This window comes from Triturus cristatus, chromosome 8 (genome assembly GCF_964204655.1).
Source record: "Triturus cristatus chromosome 8, aTriCri1.1, whole genome shotgun sequence".
Taxonomy (NCBI): Eukaryota; Metazoa; Chordata; class Amphibia; order Caudata; family Salamandridae; genus Triturus; species Triturus cristatus.
The window spans coordinates 1,536,978,565-1,537,001,406 of NC_140591.1; the positions used below are offsets into that span (position 1 = coordinate 1,536,978,565).

At 42.2% G+C, this 22,842-nt stretch overlaps 1 protein-coding gene across 20 annotated transcripts in view; it reads right to left on the reverse strand.

Moving 5' to 3' along the window:
• Nucleotides 1-22,842, reverse strand: part of ARAP1 (ArfGAP with RhoGAP domain, ankyrin repeat and PH domain 1) — an 826,919-nt gene that overhangs the window by 112,050 nt on the left and 692,027 nt on the right. For all 20 annotated transcript variants that reach the window (XM_085623389.1, XM_085623384.1, XM_085623387.1 and 17 more), the window contains 3 exons: nucleotides 19,560-19,695; nucleotides 15,858-15,960; nucleotides 647-842 (listed from right to left, as the gene is read on the reverse strand). In XM_085623389.1, coding sequence (XP_085479515.1) covers nucleotides 647-842; nucleotides 15,858-15,960; nucleotides 19,560-19,695 — 435 coding nt within the window. The remainder of the gene's footprint in view (nucleotides 1-646; nucleotides 843-15,857; nucleotides 15,961-19,559; nucleotides 19,696-22,842) is intronic.

Sequence of the window (22,842 nt, forward strand, 5' to 3'; positions counted from 1 at the left end):
AGCTGGCAAAGGCCAAACCGGTCTCCTCAAAGTCATCCCCTTCAAAGTGAAGAGCTGAGCCAGTCTCCTAATGTCTTCGATTTATTTTTTGGGTGCATTAGTACTGTGCTCCCATAGGCCCATCCGGGATACCACTCGGTGACAACCAGAACAGAGATGGCCATATCTCTGCTACAGGGTAACAGTAAGAAATGATGCCCTTCACAAAGTGTACAACTGATCCAAATGGGCAATGGCAAAGATGCAGCCACCTACAGATGTGTATAACAGACCTCTTTTACACATTGACACACACACAACAAAGGTACTCCTAATCCAGGTGTTATAAACCATGGGACACCATTCGTGACATGGCTCGTGTGACAAAGGAAAGTTGCAATTAAGCACCAGACGCAGAAGAAGTGCACAACCTACATACCTAAGCCCAACTAACCTCAAACTGCATGGCTACCTGCAAATTAATTACTTAAATCATTCTGTGCTGCTAACCTTAATGTGATGATACATTTAGCAATATCTCTGAAGTGTCAGTCAAACAAAATAGATAATATTATCATCTTGCTTCTCACAGCCCTTTAAGAGCGCTGCATCGACAGGCTTGCGAAACTGATTAGAAAGCATACAAACAACAACTGTGGCCACATACATAGTTCATGGAGCTTCTTCAGGTGAACAGCCTCTTCCATGTCACTCTCTTCCATGCAGGCATAGAGGGTTGACTGGACCAAGGCAAACCAACCCACGCTGGTGCTCGCCAGGCCCAGGCCGCCGGTGTACTGCAGTCGCCCAATGCGCTCAAAGTCGTGGTTTACCAGACGCTCCGCCCGGGAGGATATGAACGACTAAAGGGGAGAGGATGGGAACATGTCAGTCACAAAGCCACAGGTGCCATCATTAAGAACATCCCCCAAAGACCCGAAGAGTTCTCATCACGTCACTCACTAGTGATCTTCTCTGGGGTAAAGCTTTTCAGGACTCCTAGAAAATTTACATTTCGTTGTTCGAGTGCTCCTCATCTCTTAGAAACAAGGTCATATTTAGGCAAATTTTTGCATTCTGATGTCCTAAGTCAGATGCCTTCTATTGCCTTGTGCAGCGGAAACCCTGCTAGGGAAGCCAACCGTGCTGCTGAGAAATACTGCTAAAGAGATAGCTACTGATAAACACATTGACAAGTTAATGTGACAGTACCTGTCTGCTGAAGTGGATCATGCATGAGACGCTCTGATCCTCAGTTCTGTGTGCAGCCCCTCGTTCTTAAAGGCCACTTGGAAAAGTTGTATCCAAAGTACACAATGACTCAGGCTCTCCTAAGATAAAAACCCAGCACTGCTGGGAAAGTAGCTTAGGAACCAGTGCAGGACTGACCTTTCCCAAAACATGGACTTTGGCTCCCTCTGCAGGTTATATTTAATAAACATGTTGGATATGTTGTGTAAATCACTGAATTACACTTATTAAACAAACATAAATACTCGCATGTAAAACTGAAACACAAAGGAAAGTGAACTGAGAGATAAAAAAAAGGGCAGGGTGAGTGTTGAAGCCAAAGAGAACAACACGTCATCAGCCTCCTAATGGCTGCATCTTGCAGCCATCTCTTGGAACTGTTGCCACAGCTTAGGTTGGTGGTTGAAATAGTTTTTTGGAATGTTTCTCCATCCTTTCGGTCTTCTGACCCCTTGAGTAGCTGAACATATCTGTATCGTGTCCTACTTATGTGCATGAGTAATGACTGCTCCAATCATGATCCTAGCCATACGTCACCGTACTCTACAGCGAATGACATTCAAGACTGCTGTCTCTAAGATGTTGACAAATGCCAGTATGTTCGAACTGACATTCTAACCACTGCTCACAGACCAGAATTGCTCTGAACAGCCTTTGTCAACTGTTTCTTAGATCTCAAACTCAAACAACCACTATTCTTTGTTTTAACAGAGGCAATGCAGTCAGACCTAACTATTCTGAGCCTCACTTCTGTTATCCTGATCACATGTTCCTAAAGCTTTCACAGAATGCAAACCAGAGGTCCCTGAGAATTTCCCAAGTAGCAAGCAAGCAAGCAATGTTTTTATGTGCTGCCTTTTTATCCAATGAACTATTTTCTCTGATAACAGATTATTTTCTTATGTCGGCTGGGTCGTATTTCGTTCTGCTTTTCCTGGATCCACATTTGGTGCTGAATTTTGAGTGCCTATGGTTACTTGGCCTTACGATTTCCGTCTCCCCGCAGGTTCTGCCTTACAGCACTTTCTTTCCGTGATATCTTCCAATGCGGTCCAGACCTCATTCAGTTGGTGCCTGAAATTACTTTGTGTGTTTTTCTACTGGATCTGTCGATTAAACTATTTGGCCATTATGCCAATGCCCGTTTTATACTCCAAAGGCATTTGAGTTGGTAAAATTACACGTGGGCCAGAGTGGCTTGCTTTCTCCCAATAAGCTGAGATCCACTTTCCTTTGGTAAAGTGTGCCTCCTGGTATATGCTGTGCCACTTGTCTTGTGCTAATGTAAAGTGCCACTAGTTCTAAAGCACAGGACTTACCTTACATACTCATCCAAGCTGCATGGCACCTGTTATATTAACCCTCAGCACTGCAGGACTCTAGGCACTTGCTTACCACTGTAACTGACAGAGGCTCTCAATGCACACACTTAGAACTGCAAAGCGATTTACAGACTCCTGTATCTCAGTCAGTTCTCACGCCTCTTCCATCCCTGTCCACGCCTCTTCCATCCCAGTTACTGCCTGCAAACCCGTATCGTGACTGCTCCGCCTATTCTGTTGCTCTCAGCAGTGTCATCCATCCATGCGGTCCTAAAGAGGTATTTTGGTATTATGTATTATTACATATCACTAATGAATACCAAGTGAATTCTGTATATTCCCAGTGAATGAATGTATGTGTGTATGTATGTGTGTGTGTGTGTGTGTATATGTATATATATATATACACATACATTTATATACATATATTTATATATGTACATATATATATATATACACACACATATATATATATAAACTCCACTCATGCCTCGGTGAACCCACCACCTCCAGAACGAAGGGCGCGTCGGCGTTACGGACCTCCGAGACTCGGTCCAAGTATGCCACAAAATCCCAAAAAAGGAGAGTCGACGCCGTGTCGTTCAGTTAATCCGCTTTAATGTCAGCTATTGATGTAAACAGCTGACATTAAAGCGGATTAACTGAACGACACGGCGTCGACTCTCCTTTTTTGGGATTTTGATATATATATATATATATATATATATCCAAGACCACGGACGTGGTCGAAACGCGTCATCTTTTCTGCCAGGAGTAAATCATACCTGCGGAATCAGCTTGTGGGTTCGCCTGGAATTCTTTGTAGGAATATATATATATAACTACATTCAATCACTCACTCCCATTACCAGCAAATATTCATGACAAGGGTAATACGGACGGAAGTAAAAATGTCAGTTCGGCGAAAGAAAAATTTTAAATACTTGAGAAAAAGATGCGCAGTGAACAAAGCAAGTGGTGGGAGTCGCGGTCATTACAGAGATATATCGACATCAATAGAATCCCAAGGGGGTTAAGAATTCTCACGCCCCCAAGTGAGAACCCTAACCCAGAGTTAATACGAGAATGGGCAGAAAGTAATCTTGAATCATCCCGGAGGTTAGTGCTAATACTAATTAAATATGCAGACATTGATCGGGCTCCACTTTTGAAAGAGTTTGATGAAATTAATGAAGAATTAGATATATATGACGAAACAGAAGAAAAGCAAAATTGAGAAGTGATATGATACTCTGACTGAAAAAAGAAGAAGAAAAAATCAAAGAGAGAAAAACATATAAATTCTAAAGAGATCGTAATGATTATGAGTTAGGGCAGATATTTACTTTTGCCCAAAAATACGACGCATTGCGAGTTTCAAAATATAAAACGACTGAGAATGTGAAAATAGCCAATAAATCCAAAGCTGCAACAATAGACACCTCTCAGTCAGATATCAGTTCGGCTGGAGGTAGTAAATCAGAATCAGAAATGAGGACTCCAGGGGCAAACAGGCAACAACTCAAACCATCGGCAGGCGCAGAAATTAATTTATTATGCCACGAAAGGAGGCAAACCCTCCGCCCCAGACCACAGAGAGGAAACAGCGAGGTTACGCCAACTACAAGCGGAGGCAGAGGCACTAAGCAAGTAGGCGGCGCTCCAAACTACAACAAAAAGAGAGGAAGGGGACAATGGCAGAACAAACAGGAATGACGAACACTGCGGAGAAAACTATCGTTAATTTATCAAATATCGAATTAACTAAAAAGAAGGAAAATATTCTCTGTCTAGGCCTATCATTCCCACTTGGTACAAATTTTGATTATGCAGCAACTAGGCTTGATATATACAAATCAGTCAGAAAACTGAAACAGAAAAAATGTCACGTGCTAAACAAAAGTCAAATGAAGCTTATAGAATCAGTTGTGGGTACCAATTTAACACAATCGGATGTACCTTTGCTCATGGAAATGGAGGAGCTGTGTGAAACTGACGGCACTGGATATGTGGACCAAATGGCCAACAACAGAAATGAAGACAATCTCAATGTGGTGGACTTATGCAAAAAAGTGACAATTCAACCAACACCATTTAAACCACTGAGTCCATAAAACAAAAGATGGACATGCTATATTGATCTGCACATCATCAAATGTACATGTATCGTAGAAGTTGGCTTATAACAAACAAACTAGTAATGGGTGCTGATACAGTGCTCAATACTTATCCATCACCAGTATTATAATTTGCTTTGTGACTACAGTGTAGTCCAAACCATTGAATTGATCCAATAACCACTAACCATTTAAACCACTGTCCACCTTCAATCCAATCACACCCCGTGATTCAATTGATATCTTTCACGAGACACTTACGGCACAAATAAAAAAAACTTAATAAAGAAACTCAAATGCAACGTTGGAAGTATAACGAACAAAATCGTCAATTCGATGCCTTAATCAAAAGACTGAAAGACAACAAGAGTATAGTCATACGCAGCAGCGATAAAGGTGGAAATATTGTCCTTGTGGCATTTACGCAACTAAATGATAGAGAATGTTACATATGAAACACTGCATCGAATTTGAAAGAAGTATACAAGGAATACCACAAAAAAATTGTTAACCTGGAAAAGTAAGGGACTATTCACAATGGATGAACACAAGTATTTGAAAAAAGATAACCCAGTAACACCATCAATTTATTTCATACCGAAAATACATAAAGACCCCAATAAACCACCAGGCAGGCCAATAATATCGGCCAGGGAGGGTCTATTGGAGCACACATCAAAATACATTGATTTTTTTCTTCAAGACTATGCAAAATCACTCCCGTCATATGTACGTGACACCAGTGATTTTTTTATGGAAGATTAAAGATGTGATTTGCACGAGGGTTACTGGATCATGGTGCTGGATGTAACATCAATTTACACCAGCATCAGACATTGTGATGGAGTAAATGCGGTGCAACATTATCTGTCCAAAATACCATTACAATATAGAGAACATAGTGAAATGCTGATTGAAATGTTGGATTTTTGTCTGAGGAATAACAATTTCATGTTTAACAACTTAATATATCAGCAAAACAGAGGTGTGGCAATGGGGTCCAGCTTTTCTCCCAGCTATGCCGGTCTGCACATGGGCTGCTGGGAGGAGTTGGTCCTCAAGCAAAAACATGAACAGATATTCAGAGAGAATGTAATAGTATGGCTACGCTATATTGACGATTTATTTGTATTATGGAAGGGAACAAAAGAACATGCTGAGGACTTTGTGAAGCAAATCAATGAGAATGGTATTAACCTACACTTCACTGTCATAATGAGTCAATCGTCTGTCAATTTTTTAGATACACAGGTCTATGTAAAGGAGAATAAAATAGAAACTAGACTCTATAGGAAGGAAACCTCAGACAACTCTACCCTACACGTAAGCAGCGCACACCCAAAACATCTCATAAACAGTTTTCCTTACGGCGAGATGCTGCGCCTCAGACGTATCTGTAGTAATGAGCAAGATCTGAGGAAGGCACGGGAAAGCAGCAAATTGAGATTCCGTGAGAGGGGATACTCTGAAAAAGTAATAAGTAAAGCTATTACTAAATCTATGGTGCATAGTAGGGAAGAACATATCAAAGAAAAACAACTGGAACCACAAAAAGAATTGGGGAATGAGAGGACAGAAAAATCCGACCAATTTAGAGTCATTATGAGATACAGTCGGCAACAAAACAGTCTTCATAAAATTATCAACAAAAATTGGCCCTTGGTCTTGAATGACTCGGTGATAGGACCCACGTTACCACGGAGGGTGTCCATCACCTACAGTAGAGCACCATCCATGAGGGACTCACTTGTAAACACTAGCCCCGAAACATTAGAAAACACGAGCTGGCTATTAACCAACAAAGGGTTATTTAAATGAAAAATATGCAAGGCTTGTCAGCACGGGGTGAATACTAAAACATATAGAACCCCATTTAGCAACAAAGAATATAAGATCCAGAAACTCCTTGCTTGTAAGACGGATTTGCGATATACGTACTGGAGTGCCCGTGTGGCCTCCAGTACGTGGGGAGTACAAAGTTGCAAGTACACAGGCGCATACTACAACATCTACGTGATATCACTAACCAGGATGATACTTATCCAGTAAAACGTCATTTTAGGGAGGAACATGATTCTGATAACGGAGGATTGAAATATTTTGTTGTGGATGCAATAAAAACAAGTAGACGAGGGGGTGATCGGGAATCCAAACTAAGAAAGTTAGAAACTAGATACATTATACAACTTGATTCCAAAAACCCCGGTGGACTAAATGCCACAGAAAATTTACACACTTGCTTAGGATGAGCTATTTGGCAACCTTGAAAAACCCATATATAATACACAGTGCCTTCTATGATTTTAGTGAATGAGAATCTATGAAATAACATGTTTTAAGCAAATATACCCTATTTTAGATAATATTGTAATTCATTTTAGATCAGTTACAACAAAATATTTATGTGCAATTTTACAGAAAAATGAATATATTTTCATATTTATTTATATATATTTATATAAAAATAAGTCTTATGTACCAATTTTAAGATCTATTTTGATAGGAGTATCTATTTACTTTAAACATGTTAACTTTAAGTGAAGCAGGATTTTGCACTAGAAGCAATACTTGATGCCTACACTAAATTCATATCGATAGAAGCATATGTTGATGTGAAACCAATGTGTATTCTTTGATGGGATCCAATGATATAGAATCTCGAAGAGTGGGTAAATAACCGTAAGAAAAATGACAGAACCAGAATGACCCACCGGTATACACGTAGTTTAAAATTCACTGAACTGAATAGGGAATTTTAACAGATCAACACATACAGACAAATTCATTACACACATCACCAATATTTTATGCACATAAAACAACAATAGACATTGATAGTTTTGACAATAGACTTACAAGACGCACATCCATTCACCATATAGATAATGTGGATTTAACTACGATATAAAAAGTCTATTAGACACATAAATCAACATGCAGCATAGTTCAATATTGAGTGGGTTTGAGACTGTGCGGCAAAAAACTGAGTTAAGTATCTGGCACGTATAGGCAGGAAGTATATCATGCTGATTAACTTGTAAAAGTTTTTAACATTTTTATATGAAATTTTTTATATAAATTTAATGTGCCTATCAGCAGGAATGAGTGTAGAAAATTGCCATGCATTAATCAGTGAAATAAGCTTTAAGAAAGAATTTTGCGATATACTTGACTATTTTCTCTATGTCTATTGATGCACTACTCACGTGAAATCTATTAGCATGCACTTGTCACTTTAAAACCGGTTCCAAAATGTTAGTACAATGTCATGTGATCAAGGCTCAGTCGAGCCGAAACGTTATGGCGACGTTGCAATAAAGTAATTAATTGAGCACCAAATCGATGGTACGTGTTGCAGGTGGAAATTCAAAAGAAACGCGGAGTGAAGTAATATATATATATATATATATATATATATTTCGTAAGTAGCTTCACACCGCCACATCAGAAACACATAGCAGAGGCAGCAAGACAACACTTTATTCTTTTTTCAGTGGTCATCCAACGAATGATGCCACAACACATCTGAAACGCAAGTAGTCGTGATCAAACAAACAAACGTTCTAGAACGCCTGTCCTTGGTGATGGCTAGAGATGCAGGACTGGGTCAAGAGAACTGCTCGTCTGCCCTTCACTTCATGACCCCTTTCAGCAGGCCCATGCAAAGCAATGTCCACGGTGAATCAAAGACAGAACACTTCAAGATTCAAGCAGACATGAGATCACTTCATGCACATTTCTCACAAAGGTTACATAGATGGAAACCCCTTAGCTACAGTTCAAGAAAAGGCGATCGGTCTTAGACAGAAGACCAAATTGATAGTCAAATTTAAGGTTTCTAAGTGCAACACTGGGTTTGATTCCTAACAAAACATATGTTTTGCCCTTTCCTTGTGACTCTATCTGGCTCCTGTCAATACATTGTCATGAGGCATACCTGAGACACGAAGAGAGTTTTCATTAACTGAGCAAATTTTTTCCAAGTGGAACCTTCCCAATTCTGTTCCAACACCTGCTCTGCTGAAAACCCTTCCTGTATGAAGCAGTCTGGAAGCTTTGGAAACAAGTACATCAAGGAGAAGGCAAGGAAACTTACTTTGCATTCCACACCTGATCGCGCCAAAGTTACGATCTCGACTACTGGAAGACGCTGCATGAACCTATTGATTTTGGAACATATATTCTTTAAACTGACTGGCAGCTCAGTTGAAGGGGATGTGTCCTCGGCCGGATCTCAGCTAACCACGCCTGAAACGTTCCTGTCCAGGGCCGCACTGGGAACCAAAACCGGCCCTGGCAAAGAGCTCGGCGGCACCAATCGGTTTTCGGCCGATTTTGTTACAGACACCGTGTAATAAACCTTACAAAATGGCTATAAGAAAGACTGCAAGCCGGGCATGCCACACTTTGGAGCAAGAAGGAAAGGCATTGGTGCTACAGCTGAAACCAAGGACCAATCAAAGCAGCCAGAACTGAAGTTTAATGAAAAGAAACACCCTGACAAAGAGCAGAGTCTTGCAGAAGAAATATGACAGTCTTTTGCACAGTAAAGATGCTGTGCGAGCAAAGTGCGCAAAGTTAGGTGGACCTGCGGCCCCAAAGGCACAGAAAGCACGCGCTGGGAGACCCTTGGTCCAACCTGTACAGCCTTTTCACTTCTTCCCACTGTGCGACATTCCACGACTATTGTGCGGCCTTGAGAGTCACTGCTCTTTAACTCCAAACAAACCCACGAAGACACCGGAAAAAGATCATTAACTCCACCGCGAAACATGTCCTACCCAAACTGAAACAACCCTGACTGAAACGGGGCCTGGAACACTCGAATGCGGTAAAGGGCTCACACCTCAGAAGATGGTTAGAGGTCAATTGAAACTCCACGGAAAATTAATAAAGGATTAATTTATTTAGGATCCTATGTTTGTACTTTATTTGGAAAAAATAACTCATTAATATTATTATATTGTTCTTAACCAGGAGATGGCAGTGTTGCTTAATGTATCCCCCTGTACTTCATGTTATTTTCTCTTGCACTTCTACTTTGGAGCACAGCTGATATATCTCCCTCCGCCCCCTTTTAGTTCATTATTTATTCTCCTTCTTCTATAGATGTATCTGTGGGGAGGAGCCATGACCTACAAGAGGCGAGCCTTGAGTGAGTTACAACGCCCCAACATTAGGAAGAAAGAGCACACGAGACTGCCCTTCTGCAGGACTATTTTATTATTTGTACTTGCTTTTAATGAAAGCTGTTTAACTAAAACCAGGATGCAAGAGGTTAAATGTGTGTAGTAAGGTAAACTCACACTAATGAGACCATAAGACTATTATGAGTGCCGCTTCCCTGTGTAAGGTAATGGCTACATGCACCCTAAGGCACTAAACAGTGTTTTTCTCATGTCACTTTGCTGTACTGTGGTAATAAACTGGAATTTGACCTTTGCACTATAGTAAGTGTGTGAATGTGTTTATTGGTACAGTAGCTCTAAATGACATGTTATTGGGCCACATTTATTTTCACTGCCATGACTTACTCACTTCTCTGTGTGTCCCTACCCCCTTTTACTTATCTGTTTTCCCTGATGTTTGCGCTCCCGCCGATGTTCCTGCTTCCAGCCCACTTCGAAACCTTTAACTGGTACAAGGCCTCAGAATGCTGCTGCATGTCCATATCCTGCTCGTCATGTCCTAAAGGTGGAAATGGCTGTTTGTTTCCTCACTAATTTGGCGCTATTCTAGCTGCACTGCTGCTCTCTGACGACATCGGCACCTGGTTCACTTCATGAGTAAGCATTAGCAAATCCAGCAGGTCTGATTTTTGCTGACAGCCTTATGACTTTGTCAATGCTTGTTTTATCATAGTTTTTTGTAAATATTGCCGAGAGTGCTGTTGGGTTATCACAAATATAAAAAAATAGACTGGCAAAACAACACGACAACGGGTGAAGAGGGCTACCTGAAAGACCCTATGAGAAAGTATATTATATATGGAAAATGCTGCTTATCAGTATGCATCTGTTCTTGGCATGTAGAGCTGCAGATCCATACACTATGCATAGATCGCCATCTGGTGTTGGGCCCGGATGTTTGCACTTTGTTGTTGTCCTGTAAAGTCTTTGGAAGTCACGGGATAGGTGGCTTCTCCTTTGGACAATAGTGCGCATGGGCATCGACTCCATTGTCAGATTGTTTTTCCGCCAAGAAGGGAAATAATGGAGTTTTGTAAGAAACAGAAAGAGATGCCCATGTATGTTGTATCTAATTAAGATAATACTGGAACAGATAAAAGTAGCCTGGGAGGCGGGTGGGCGTGTGTGGATCTACAACTCTACATGCCAAGAACAGATGCATACTGGTTTAGCATTTTCCGTTCGAGGCATAAGAGCTGTAGATCACACACAATGCATAGATTGCATAGCAGTACTCCTCCTTAGCGGCGACCACCAGTGTCTGTTGCAGTAGTTTGAAATAGTGTTTTAAGTACAGCTTGGCCCACACTAGCTTGTTGTTTTGCCTGCATATCTACACAATAGTGTTTTGTGAATGTGTGCGGTGTAGACCATGTAGCTGCTTTGCAGATGTCATCTAGGGGAATGTTCCCTAAAAATGCCATTGAAGCCCCTATCCTTCGGGTAGAGTGGGATTTAGGAGGAATAGATAATGTTCGTTTTGCCTTGTGGTAGCAAATTGGTATACATTTGACGATCCACCTTGCAATGCCAGATTTTGATATGGGATTGCCTTTATGTGGCCGTGAGAAGGATTCAAAAAGTTGTTTTGTTTTACGAAAAGGTTTTGTTCTGTCTATATAGTAAAGGAGTGCTCTCTTTGCGTCCAGTGTATGAAGAGCCCTTTCTGCTACTTTTTGTGGTTGCGAGAAGAACACTGGCAACTCAACAGACTGGTTCAGATGGAAGTGAGAGATAATTTTAGGAAGGAATTTGGGATTTGTTCTGAGAACCACTTTGTTATGATGGAGTTGTAAAAATGGTTCTTGAATGGTTAGTGCCTGTAGCTCACTGACTCTTCTAAGAGATGTAATGGCCACAAGGAAGGCGACTTTCCATGTGAGGAATTGTAGTTCGTATTTATGCAGAGGTTCGAATGGAGGACCCATTAATCTTGTAAGGACGATGTTTAGATTCCACACTGGGGAAGGACGTACCCTAGGAGGAATTATTCTTATGAGGCCTTCCATGAATGCCTCAATGGCGGGCACCCTGAACAGTGACAGGTGCTGTCTATTTTGTAGGTAAGCTGCAATGGCAGCGAGATGTAACCTAATTGATGGGTATGCTATATTACATCTCTGAAGATGCAGTAGATAACATATGATATGCTGAGTGGACGCATCTAGAGGGTTGATGTTGTTATTGTTACAGTATATGACAAAGTTTTTCCACTTGGCTATGTAGCAGGTTCTAGTGATGGGGCGCCTAGCCTCCTTGATAACGTTCATGCAATCAGGGGGAAGATTGAGATAACCAAACTCTAGGACCTCTGGAGCCAGGTCACTAGGTTGATCTGTGTGTCTGATCTCTCCATGGTTCTGTGTGAAGAGCTGTGGGAAGAGGCGTAGTTTTTGGTGCGGGACTACTGATAGTTCCAGCAATCTTGTGTACCAGGGTTGTCTGGCCCACGTTGGAGCAACTAGGATCAGTGTGAGCGACTGTTGTTGCAGCTTGCGTACCACTAATGGAATGAGTGGAAGAGGCGGAAAAGCGTATGCAAATTTGCCTGACCAATTCATCCATATCGCATTGCCTTTGGAAAATTAGTGTGGATATCTGGCGGCGAAGTTTGGGCATTTTGTGTTGTAATGTGTGGTGAAGAGATCTATCTGTGGCTGCCCCCACATTTGGAAGAACAGTTGGAGAACTTGTGGGTGAAGTTCCCACTCGTGAATCTGTTGTGTCTGTCGACTTAACAGATCTGCCATGTGATTTTGAGTTCCTGGGAGATGTTGTGCTAAAAGGAAAATGTTCTGAGGAATGGCCCATCTCCATATGCCCTGTGCTAGTTGAGAGAGGTGGAGAGAGTGCGTCCCCCCGTTTTTGTGAGTAGTACATTGCTGTCATATTGTCAGTGCAGACTAAACAGCTTTGCCTGATATCTGTTTCTGGAATGATTTTAATGCCAGAAAGATTGCTAGTAACTCCAAATGATTGATGTGGAGTAGCCTTTGCTGAGGTGTCCATGTGCCCTGTATGGTGTGATGAAGTAGATGAGCTCCCCATCCGGTGAGCGATGTGTCTGCTGTTAGCACAATCTGTGGAACCGGCTCTATGAACGGTCGCCCTTTGGAAAGGTTTTGGGTGTTCCACCACTGCAGAGAGCGATGTGTGCAGCTATCCACCAACACCAGATTTATCAGCTGACCTTGAGCTTGGTTCCACTGACATGCTAAGCATCCCTGTAAGGGGCGCATCTGGAGTCTTGCATGAGGTACTATGAATATGCAGGAGGCCATCATCCCTATTAGTTGCATGAACACTCGAGCTGGAGGTGAGTGTTGCGGTTGGAATCTTGCTATAAGAGCTTGCATGCCTGCTATCCTGGGTGGACTGGGATATGCAAGGCTTTTTGAGGTGTCTATTGTTGCACCCAGATATTGTTGGATGTGGGATGGTTGGAGGTGAGACTTTGGGAAGTTTATGGTAAACCCCAAGTCGTGAAGTAGTTGTATTGTGGCGTGTGTGTGATTTACACACTGGATATGTAACTTGGCTTTTATGAGCCAGTCGTCTAAATATGGGAAGACGTGAATCTGTTGTCGTCTTAAGTGGACTGCTACCGCTGTCAGACATTTTGTGAAGACCCTGGGTGCCGTAGTGACTCTAAATGGGAGGACTTTGAACTGGTAATGCTGGCCGTCTACCACAAACCAAAGGTAGTTCCTGTGAGCAGGGTGAATGGGAATGTGGAAGTAGGCGTCCTTGAGATCTAATGTGGCAAGGAAGTCGCCTTGTTTGAGTAACAGGAGGACTTGCTGAAGAGTGACCATATGGAAATGGTTTGATTGTATGCAGAGGTTTAATGGTCTGAGGTCCAAGATGGGTCTCAGGGTTCCGTCCTTCTTTGGAATGAGGAAATACAGGGAGTAAACCCATGTGTTCTGGTGATGAAGGGGAACTGGTTCTATGGCATGTTTTTGTAGGAGGGAAAGTACCTCTTGTTTTAGAATTGTTAAGTGTTCTGCGGACATTGGACGCTGTCTCGGTGGAATATGCGGGGGAGTGGAAGTGAGCTCTAGGCAATAACCGGATTGGATGATTTGTCTCACCCACCTGTCTGTGGTAATGGTGTTCCAGACAGGTAGGAACTGTAGCAATCTTCCCCCGACCAGAGTAGAGTGGTTCGAGGGCAGTGGAGGGAAGTAATTGTTTGGGGGTGGAGGCGGTACGAGTGTTGGTAGTATTGCCTCTCCCCTTATTGTAATTGCCCCTGTAGCCTCCTCTGTAATAGCCTCTTGTAGATGAGGTCTGTGTTGGACTCTTGTATGAGGTGGAGGGGTTTTCTGTGGAAAAACCTCTAGAGGCGCCTCTATGAGAAGAGCGACGAAAATAACTTCTGGGAGCTTGCGATTGCCAGGCTCCCATTGATTTGGCAGTGTCTGTGTCCTTTTTCATCTTTTCTAAAGATGAATCTATGTTAGGTCCAAAAAGGTGTTCTTGGTCAAATGGTTGATTTAATATAGTGGTTTGGACTTCCGGCTTGAAGCCGGAAATGCGTAGCCATGCATGCCTGCGTAAAAGGACGCTGGTGTTAATAGCCCGGGATGCTGTGTCTGCAGCATCGAGAGCACAACGAATGGAGGTATTTGTAATGACCTTGCCTTCCTGGATGAGATCATTAGCTCGTGTCTTGTATTGGTCTGGAAGGTGTTGCAGTAGGGTCTCTAGCTCATTGTAGTGTGCCCTATCCTTTCTTGCGAGCAAAGCCTGTGTGTTGGCAATCCTCCACGTTAGCTGCTTGGGACACTGTTCTTTTCCCAGACGCGTCCAGCAGTTTTGATTCCTTATCAGGAGGAGAGGCGTCTCCTGTGGTTTGCGAATTGGCCCTTGTCCTGGCGTTGGAGACCACTACAGAATCTAAGGGTATTTGCCCTTTAATATAAACGGGGTCAGATGGGGTAGCTTTGTATTTCTTTTCTACCCTGGGGTTAATGACTTTGGCCCTTACAGAATCCCTGAATTTCTTTTTCGGTGCCAGGGATGGAGTTTCGGCACCGACGGCAGGCTGGCTCGATCCCGAGTGGCCTGAAGGCTTTTGTATTGGCTTCTGTGCCGAGCCCGAAGGCAAGGCATGAGACGTTTTGTCCCGGTGTGCACCTAGGCCCGAGGGCGAAGGTGTGACCGAAGCCTTTTTGGGAAGGGGGGGTGGGGAGGGGTCGACATCAGTACTTACGACCCGCTGCCCTGGAGTGATGTCTTCGACGCCGGAGTCGTCGGCGCTGTGTTGGATCTGCTCCTGCTCCGGTACATTGATGCCTTCCTGGAAGATGTCATCGGGAATGGATGTCGATGATCGAGCCATTGTTCTTCGAGCTCGACGGTCCCGGATCGTCTTCTTGGAGCGGAAAGAGGCACAAGCTGGACAATCTTTGGCCTCGTGCTCGGGTGAAAGGCAGAGGTTACACACCTCATGAAGATCTGCGTGTGGAAACTTGGATCCACATTTAGTACACTTTTTAAAGGGAGGCCTTTCCATGAGCCGAAGGCCCAATGGCGCAGGTAGACCCAAAGGACTGCGTCGACGACCGGAATCAAAGATTTGAAGGTCTGGTAGAGATGCGCATCGAAGGGAAACGCAATCGAAACGATACCGAAGAATGGGTGAGGATTTCACGTCGAAAAGATGATCGGTAACGACACCGAACGGGAGCGCGATGAACACATCCGAGCCCGATGGCGGAAAAAAACAATCTGACGATGGAGTCGATGCCCATGCGCACTATTGTCCAAAGGAGGAGCCACCTATCCCGTGACTTCCAAAGACTTTCCAGGACAACAACAAAGTGCAAACATCCGGGCCCAACACCAGATGGCGATCTATGCATAGTGTGTGATCTACAGCTCATATGCCTCAAACATATATCATTTTAGTAAAATCAAAAAGTCTTGGCGAATGCAGAACAAAAAGACACTTAAATAAATTACATTGAAAATAAAAGCTGAGGGAGTCCTACCTTGGCAATAGACTTTACCCACTCCCGTGCCGCAGCTGCATTATCCAAACCAAACAGGTACAGTCTCTCGGATTCGGTGTAGATTTCAAACGTGCTCTCGAATCTGTGATGGGAAGAAAGGAACAAAGCGAGGCACTGAGGCAAACTTACAAGAAACTGAACGTAAAAAACAATGAAATAAGTGTATGTCCTCCAGGACTGCACATGGATGCCAATGTCTGGACAGACAAGGTTCAGTTCTGGGAATGTTACACCAGCAGGTGATGACGTGGACTCTCAATTCTCTGCGGACACTGTCGCTTTCTAACTGAACTGTGATAGTTTTGTTAGGAACTGTAGCCACTGATGCCAAAGGGGCAGGGATAGAGTCAGTCAGACTCATCCCTAGCATTGGGATCACAGTAATGCTATTTTGCTGACTTATGGGAACTAAAAAAACAGAGACTTGACAAAGTCGTATTAGAGTTGTCAAAAGTGTACAAAAGCATAGCGCGCTTTTTTCATAATACAGAATACTAGTGACATCAAAAATCGACTGTAATTTGAAAACCAGACAGGTTTTTGTACACACATTTCAGTGCAATCTACTCCATGTTGTAAATCAATGAGCAACCACGTTACCGTAAAGAGGAACACGGCTGAAAGTCGAGCTCTTTTATAAAGTCCTAGAGCTCTGAGAGGACTTGGAATATCCTTATGAGGTACCTCTTATACTACATGGTCTCTATATTGCCCTTTGCCCATCTACACAATGTAGCAGCGGATGTGTAGCATAAAGGCATAATTGGTACTAGCAAAAAACATTTTGCAGTTTGACATTTACCACAAAAAATATATTTTAAGCAGTCACTTTCAAAACAGGAGGAGGTGCATGGTAACACCAAGATGTTTCCCCACTTCAATGCAATGCGCTCCAGTAAATATACTGCTAATACTGTCACTTTATACGTTAATAACTGAATTTTCAGGGGAAACGTAGTTCAGAAGAAAGAGTTAAACAGCTCCCTACGTCTTTCATTGCTTGTAACGCTGCTCCTCTCAGTGTCTTCCCTTTCACACACTTGTGGCTCTGGCAATAGGCATTGTGACATCACAACTAAACTGCAATAATTGTTGCATACTGTAGCAATGTAATTATCTTATTACAGGTGAGTAATGAGGTTAAAAATATACTGGAATTGGGAAATTACAAACAGGATTTTATGCAATCGTTAAAGGCTTCTGTGAATTATACATGGCATCTGTAATATAAAACCAGTAATCACTTATCAAACGAGATGATACTCATTCTTTTGACACAAAGTGTCATCCAAGGCGCTCTTTTGTGAGTCGAGCCTTACACTCTTTTCAGAGAACCTACACCATTTAGCCAACATATATTGCAGATGGCAAGAGATTGTACACCCGTCAAGACAATTCACATTGACACCAATACACTGACACAGTTTCTACCTTCTGAAGGGACGGTGAGCCAATGTGGTTTGAGCGCCTCCGTAATGTAAGGTGAGGCGCATGGAGTCTGCCCAGCCATCCTCTTGGCTCTACTAAGTTAAAAGGGAGGTTTGCTGTATCTTCTTGCTGAAGGGACAAGAAAGCGTCTGATTGATGGTGTCCTTGAATGTGGAATACGGAGTTAAGACGTTGCTCCTGCAATGTGGTGTGTGATCTCTGATAGCAAGTGGTTGATCATCTAACCTGGTGATGCAATTTCTAGTTGTAATTTTTTTACAATACTTTCAAAAATGTAATGCCGCATATCAGTAACTCTGAGCAAAAAGAGGCAATTATACAGTTGAGTTAGCGAAAGGACTCTTGACTTGGAGCCTGGAGTCAGCAGTGCATAACTCCTATGTCATGCTTACATCCTCACATTATTTCTGTGAGGACCACAGTTCTGCTTGGTTGTTACTTGGTCACGCAGTGATGATCATCGATTGACTGAGTTTCTTTCTGTGAGGACCAAAGTTGTCCATGGTTGTTACTTGGTCATGCAGTGATGACCATCGATTGACTGAGTTTCTTTCTGTGAGGACCAGAGTTCTCCATGGTTGTTTCTTGGTTCTCCAGTGATGACCATCGATTGAGTGAGTTTCTTTCTGTGAGGACCATAGTTGTTACTTGGTCACAGGGTGATAACCGTCGATTGACTGAGGTTCTTTCTGTGAGGACCACAGTTCTTCATGGTTGTTTCTTGGTCACGCAGTGACGATCATCGATTGACTGAGTTTCTTTCTGTGAGGACCAAAGTTCTCCATGGTTGTTACTTGGTCACGCAGTGACGATTGTCGATTGACTGAGTTTCTTTCTGAGAGGACCATAGTTCTCCATGGTTGTTTCTTGGTCTTGCAGTAATGACCATCGATCTACTGAGTTTCTGATGGTACATTTCACCGTAAAAGCAGGACCTCCATTTTCCACAACTCCTCTAGCTGAAGAACAGCATGCATTGTGTGAGTTTCTTTCACTTCATGCAAAAAAGTACTTTTGTATAAGTACTCTGCAGAGTTACAGAAATATAGCACAAGAGTAAAGTGTGAAAAGAAAGGATTTCATCATGAGGAAAGTCAAGTCAAAATGATGGAGAACAACTGTGGCATAAGGAGAAGAGGATGGGTGTGGTGTGAACTGCAACCGGCAGTGCACGCCAGAGTTTAGGAACAAGGAAAGAGAAGGCACAAAAGCAAAATGTGTCAGAAGGGATCAGAGAGGGATGACCAACTGGTTCTGGAAAGCAAAGCAGCCTCTATGGGGCGGGAGAAAGGGTTAAATAAAGGATGGTGTCTATTGCACTTCGAAGCAGTAGACAGAGTGAAACGGAGACAAGCAGAAAACAAGAGGAGAGATACAAGAGGAAATCAGTGCTCCGGGGAGTGGGGAAACTTAGAAAGAAGGCCAAATAACTGGGTTAAAGAAGGAATGAACAGGTGAAAGGCAAAATGTAGGAAAACCAATTAGAGAAGCAAAGTATTAGTCCAGGCAGAACAATGTGAGTGAGGATGAGTCTGCTTTGTAAAAAAAATCAAAGCTTATATTTCCTGATTATTAACCAGGTACAAACGAGAGAGTCTGACACTAACGATGGAAGAAATTCAATTTCCCGCAGGAGGTTTTGCAAGGTTTGTAAACTTTTTCACTTTGTGAAGAATGCAGAGAGGTACATTTCTAAAATAGATTTTCAGACAAAATTGCAACAGAATTCTCAAAGATGTCTAGAAGTGGGACTACGCTGAAATTATTTTCTGCTAAACATAACTTAGTTGCATTTTATTTCTCAAGTTTTCTTAAACAAAGGTCACAAATTTTAGGATTACAAAATTTAGAAAATGTACCAAGAAGTCTGCAGAGTAAAAACTTCACAAGTTTGCAAAGGATTTGTATTACATCTATTCGTCAGCTACTGACCTTCAACATTTTCAATATATGACATTTATATTTTCCTGCATTCACATGGTACTTCATGATTTCCTGGATAACTTTTTGAGTATTCAGAAAATTTCAGGGCAATCTAATTGCTTTTTTAATTAGAAACAGCATTCACAACTGCTGTTCAACTAACAATAAAATAGTCCTTGATGTTTGATCAAAGTTTTTTCCAACTCTACTTAAACTCACCAAGAAGGTGAGAAAGGGGGTCCATGCAATCTGTGGTCATGCCCAGAATGTTGAGTGTGTACATCAAGACTACAGCATCGATAGACTCACCCATGAGTGTCTGTCGGGTTGACAACTAGGCATACAATCTCGGACATTTTGATCTCTCCATTGGGGGTCGGGTTCTGGACGCCTTCATAGTAGCTAAGGATGCCTTCTTCAAGGACACACCAACGGCGACTGAATTCTAGAGGGCAAGAAACAAAAGTAAAAAATACTGAAGCAGATAATCTCTAACAAATTGCAGTTAAGACATGTAGGCTGATTCACTTTGGAAAAATTGATCACAAAAGTACTCATGCCAAAATAAAGATACAAACATTTTCACGTAAGTAAAATACACCCATTCACAAAAGCAAAGAGAGTTGTCAAATAATTGCAATAAATACCATTTCTAAATAGCATTTTGTACATTTAAATACGGATTTACCAAAGCCAAGCAATGCAAGTAACAGTCCTCACCAAAAATTATCAAATTCCAAAGAAGTTTGTATCTCACAAAATACTGGTACGAGATTCCCTCCTGTTTTTCATGGTAGCGCTTTCTAACTAGTACATGACAGGAATTGTGCCTTGTGCGAGGATCTGAGAGTTTGGGAGGAACGCGTCCCCTTTAAATTCCATATCCACACTGGATAAATTACAGTACCTAAATGTGTTGCACAGTTCTGCCAGCATTTACAAATCATTAGCTTTGCATGTCTAAGAGAGTATGAATGGAATCCCTCCCTGAGCCCAATATACAGAATGCAACAGCTCTGGGGGGGTCATGCTATTTTCATACATATGCCCGTCCACACACTGCCATATTTACTTTGCGTTACGACATTTGGAAGTTTCAGGATCAGCTCTGAGTGCCATCAGATTACACCAAAGGGAATCTGAAAATCTCTCTCCGTTTTAACTGTAACAGTTTTTGAAGAAAAAAAAGGCAAGCTCCTTACATTTTGGCAACCCTGGCAAATGTGTAAGGCAGAAACAAGTGGACTTCAAATTTATTATTTGATTATTTAGTTGCATGGAAGCTATTAGTAAGTAGAATCTCTATACACACATAGGGTGTTACTGATAGGGATAGGTTATAAAAAAAAACAACAAAAAAGATTTCACGATCTGTGAATTCTAATGCACACTTGATCACACGCAGAGACTGGATCCACCGTGGTTCAATGCAGATTGACAACATTATATGAGCCTTTTCCCTTTACGGTCTGCTTCTGGCCTCGGCTCGTGACTGCTTCTTTACTACACACCCAGCAAGTTTCATGAGACCCTCACAGGTAAGTAGTGCGCTTTACAAATACTATGATTGATTGATTGATTGATTGATTGATGTGCCACGCCTCAATGCATCTGCCACCCAATTTATGCTCAAACACTACAAGGCAAATCAGCCAGGAAATGAAGTGCATTGTGCCTCTAAGGAGAGGCTTGGAAAGTCTGATGTAGGCGTTGTGCTTTCCTGCGTCACCCTTGTAAGCGAGTGCTTGTTGGAGGATACAGTTACTTGACATTGCAGCTACTAGGAAGGAAAAATTGAGGCCAACGCGTGGATGTAATAATTACTGGACTTCCCCACTAGGCCTCCCTAGTGCACACCAAAGATCTCTCACTGAACCTTCTTAAAGATCCTATTTCAGAGATCAGAAGTGGTGAAGAATCTGCAAAGGTTCCTTGCTAAAGTACTCCCTGATCCTCTGAGACTACGAGCCACTGCATCGTCTCCCCGGGTATCTAAATCCATGCACTAAGAGCTCTTTGTTTTAATCAGGAAAAAATTGAGAAAACCAAAGTAGACACAAACAAAAAATATGTCACGTCAACCTATGTATAGTACTTGAGCACCAACCATTTACTAGCATTAACAGATTCAGCAAAGTGACCCCCTCACTCCGTGCACGACTTCCATCATCTTCTGATGCACCCCCAGATATCCAAACCGCCCTCCTTTGTTATCATAAGAGAACTGGTAATTAATGTACACAAGGCTCTTGCACAACTTTCAAGTGATCCCTCATCACAAGAGTTTTACGTGAACAGTTTCTTAAAAAGCAGGAGGAATTTCAGGTTTTATTGAAGCCCTTGAATGTTTTTAACAAAATATTTATGGGCCACATCAGAACAGGAAGATTCTTAGCTCTGACAAAAAATGCACGATATCACAGACAAGTAGGACACGGCCCTTTGAAAAGGTTTGCAGTGCGGGCCGCAATCCCAGGCAAATTTACCGTATTTCACATGGCAAATAATTTGGCCTCATTATAACGTGTGTGCGGAAACCTAATTCTCAGCTTGGAATTACCAATAATGCAGGACTCTATAATTCCAGGATTCAGAATTACTGCACGATGTGATGTGTGAAGAGCACACCATTCTTCTTGGAGCTACTCCAGCTCGTAAAATGGTACTGATTTCAATTTCTGAAACTTGGCTGTCTCAGAATGGCACAGAGGCCACTGCTACAGAGGTCTCTTACTCTCCACGCTCCACTCATACGCGGCATGCCTAACAGCATCATCTAGTCCCATGCCTTCCAATGCAACATTTCCTTCCATCGCTACGAGTTTCACCCTGTCACATTTGTTATACTACTATTCTTGCCTTCTTGATTATTTATGACTCTCCCGGTCCACTTTTATCGCTCTGCGATGACCTAAAGGCCAATCTTTCTGTGGCTTCCGTTCTCCTGCCCCTCTATTTTTTTTGGGTGTCTTCACCGGACATCTTTCTAATGACTCATATGGTCTTCCACTTAAATTGTTAAAATCATTTCAAGTTCTTCTGACGTAGATCATATTTTTTCTCCACCAAGCATACCCTTTGTGATATCCGTCAACTTATCTTTGCTTCTCTTTCCACATCATCTTGTCTTCGAGCCACATACTCTACCATCCATCGTCTCATCACTTTCTTCTTTTCAAACAGTTACTTTCCCGATTCCTTCTTCTGTTTTGGTTTTCTTTAAAGCTGTATCATTTCAACATGATCTACGCAGTATTTTATTACTCTGCCTCCTCAAGGCTATTTCTCAACTTTCCTCAAATGATGCTTGTATCCAACACTCACTTTTCCTTCTTTTGAGTTTTTAAACCCAAAGCAAAACCACCTCCTGGCATACTCCAGAATTATCTCTGCTGTGTTCTTCACTGTGTGATACTGAGAGCCTTTGGTGCAAGCTCAAAGCTTACACAGTTTTTCTTGTTTCCTTCTCCAGCATGATGTCTATGCCTCCAAACTTAAGTCACCTACAGAATTCCACTTTCAATCCCGTATCTCTAATCATGTTGACAATCAGTGCTGCTTGGTTTTTCCATGAACCACACACTTTCTCCTG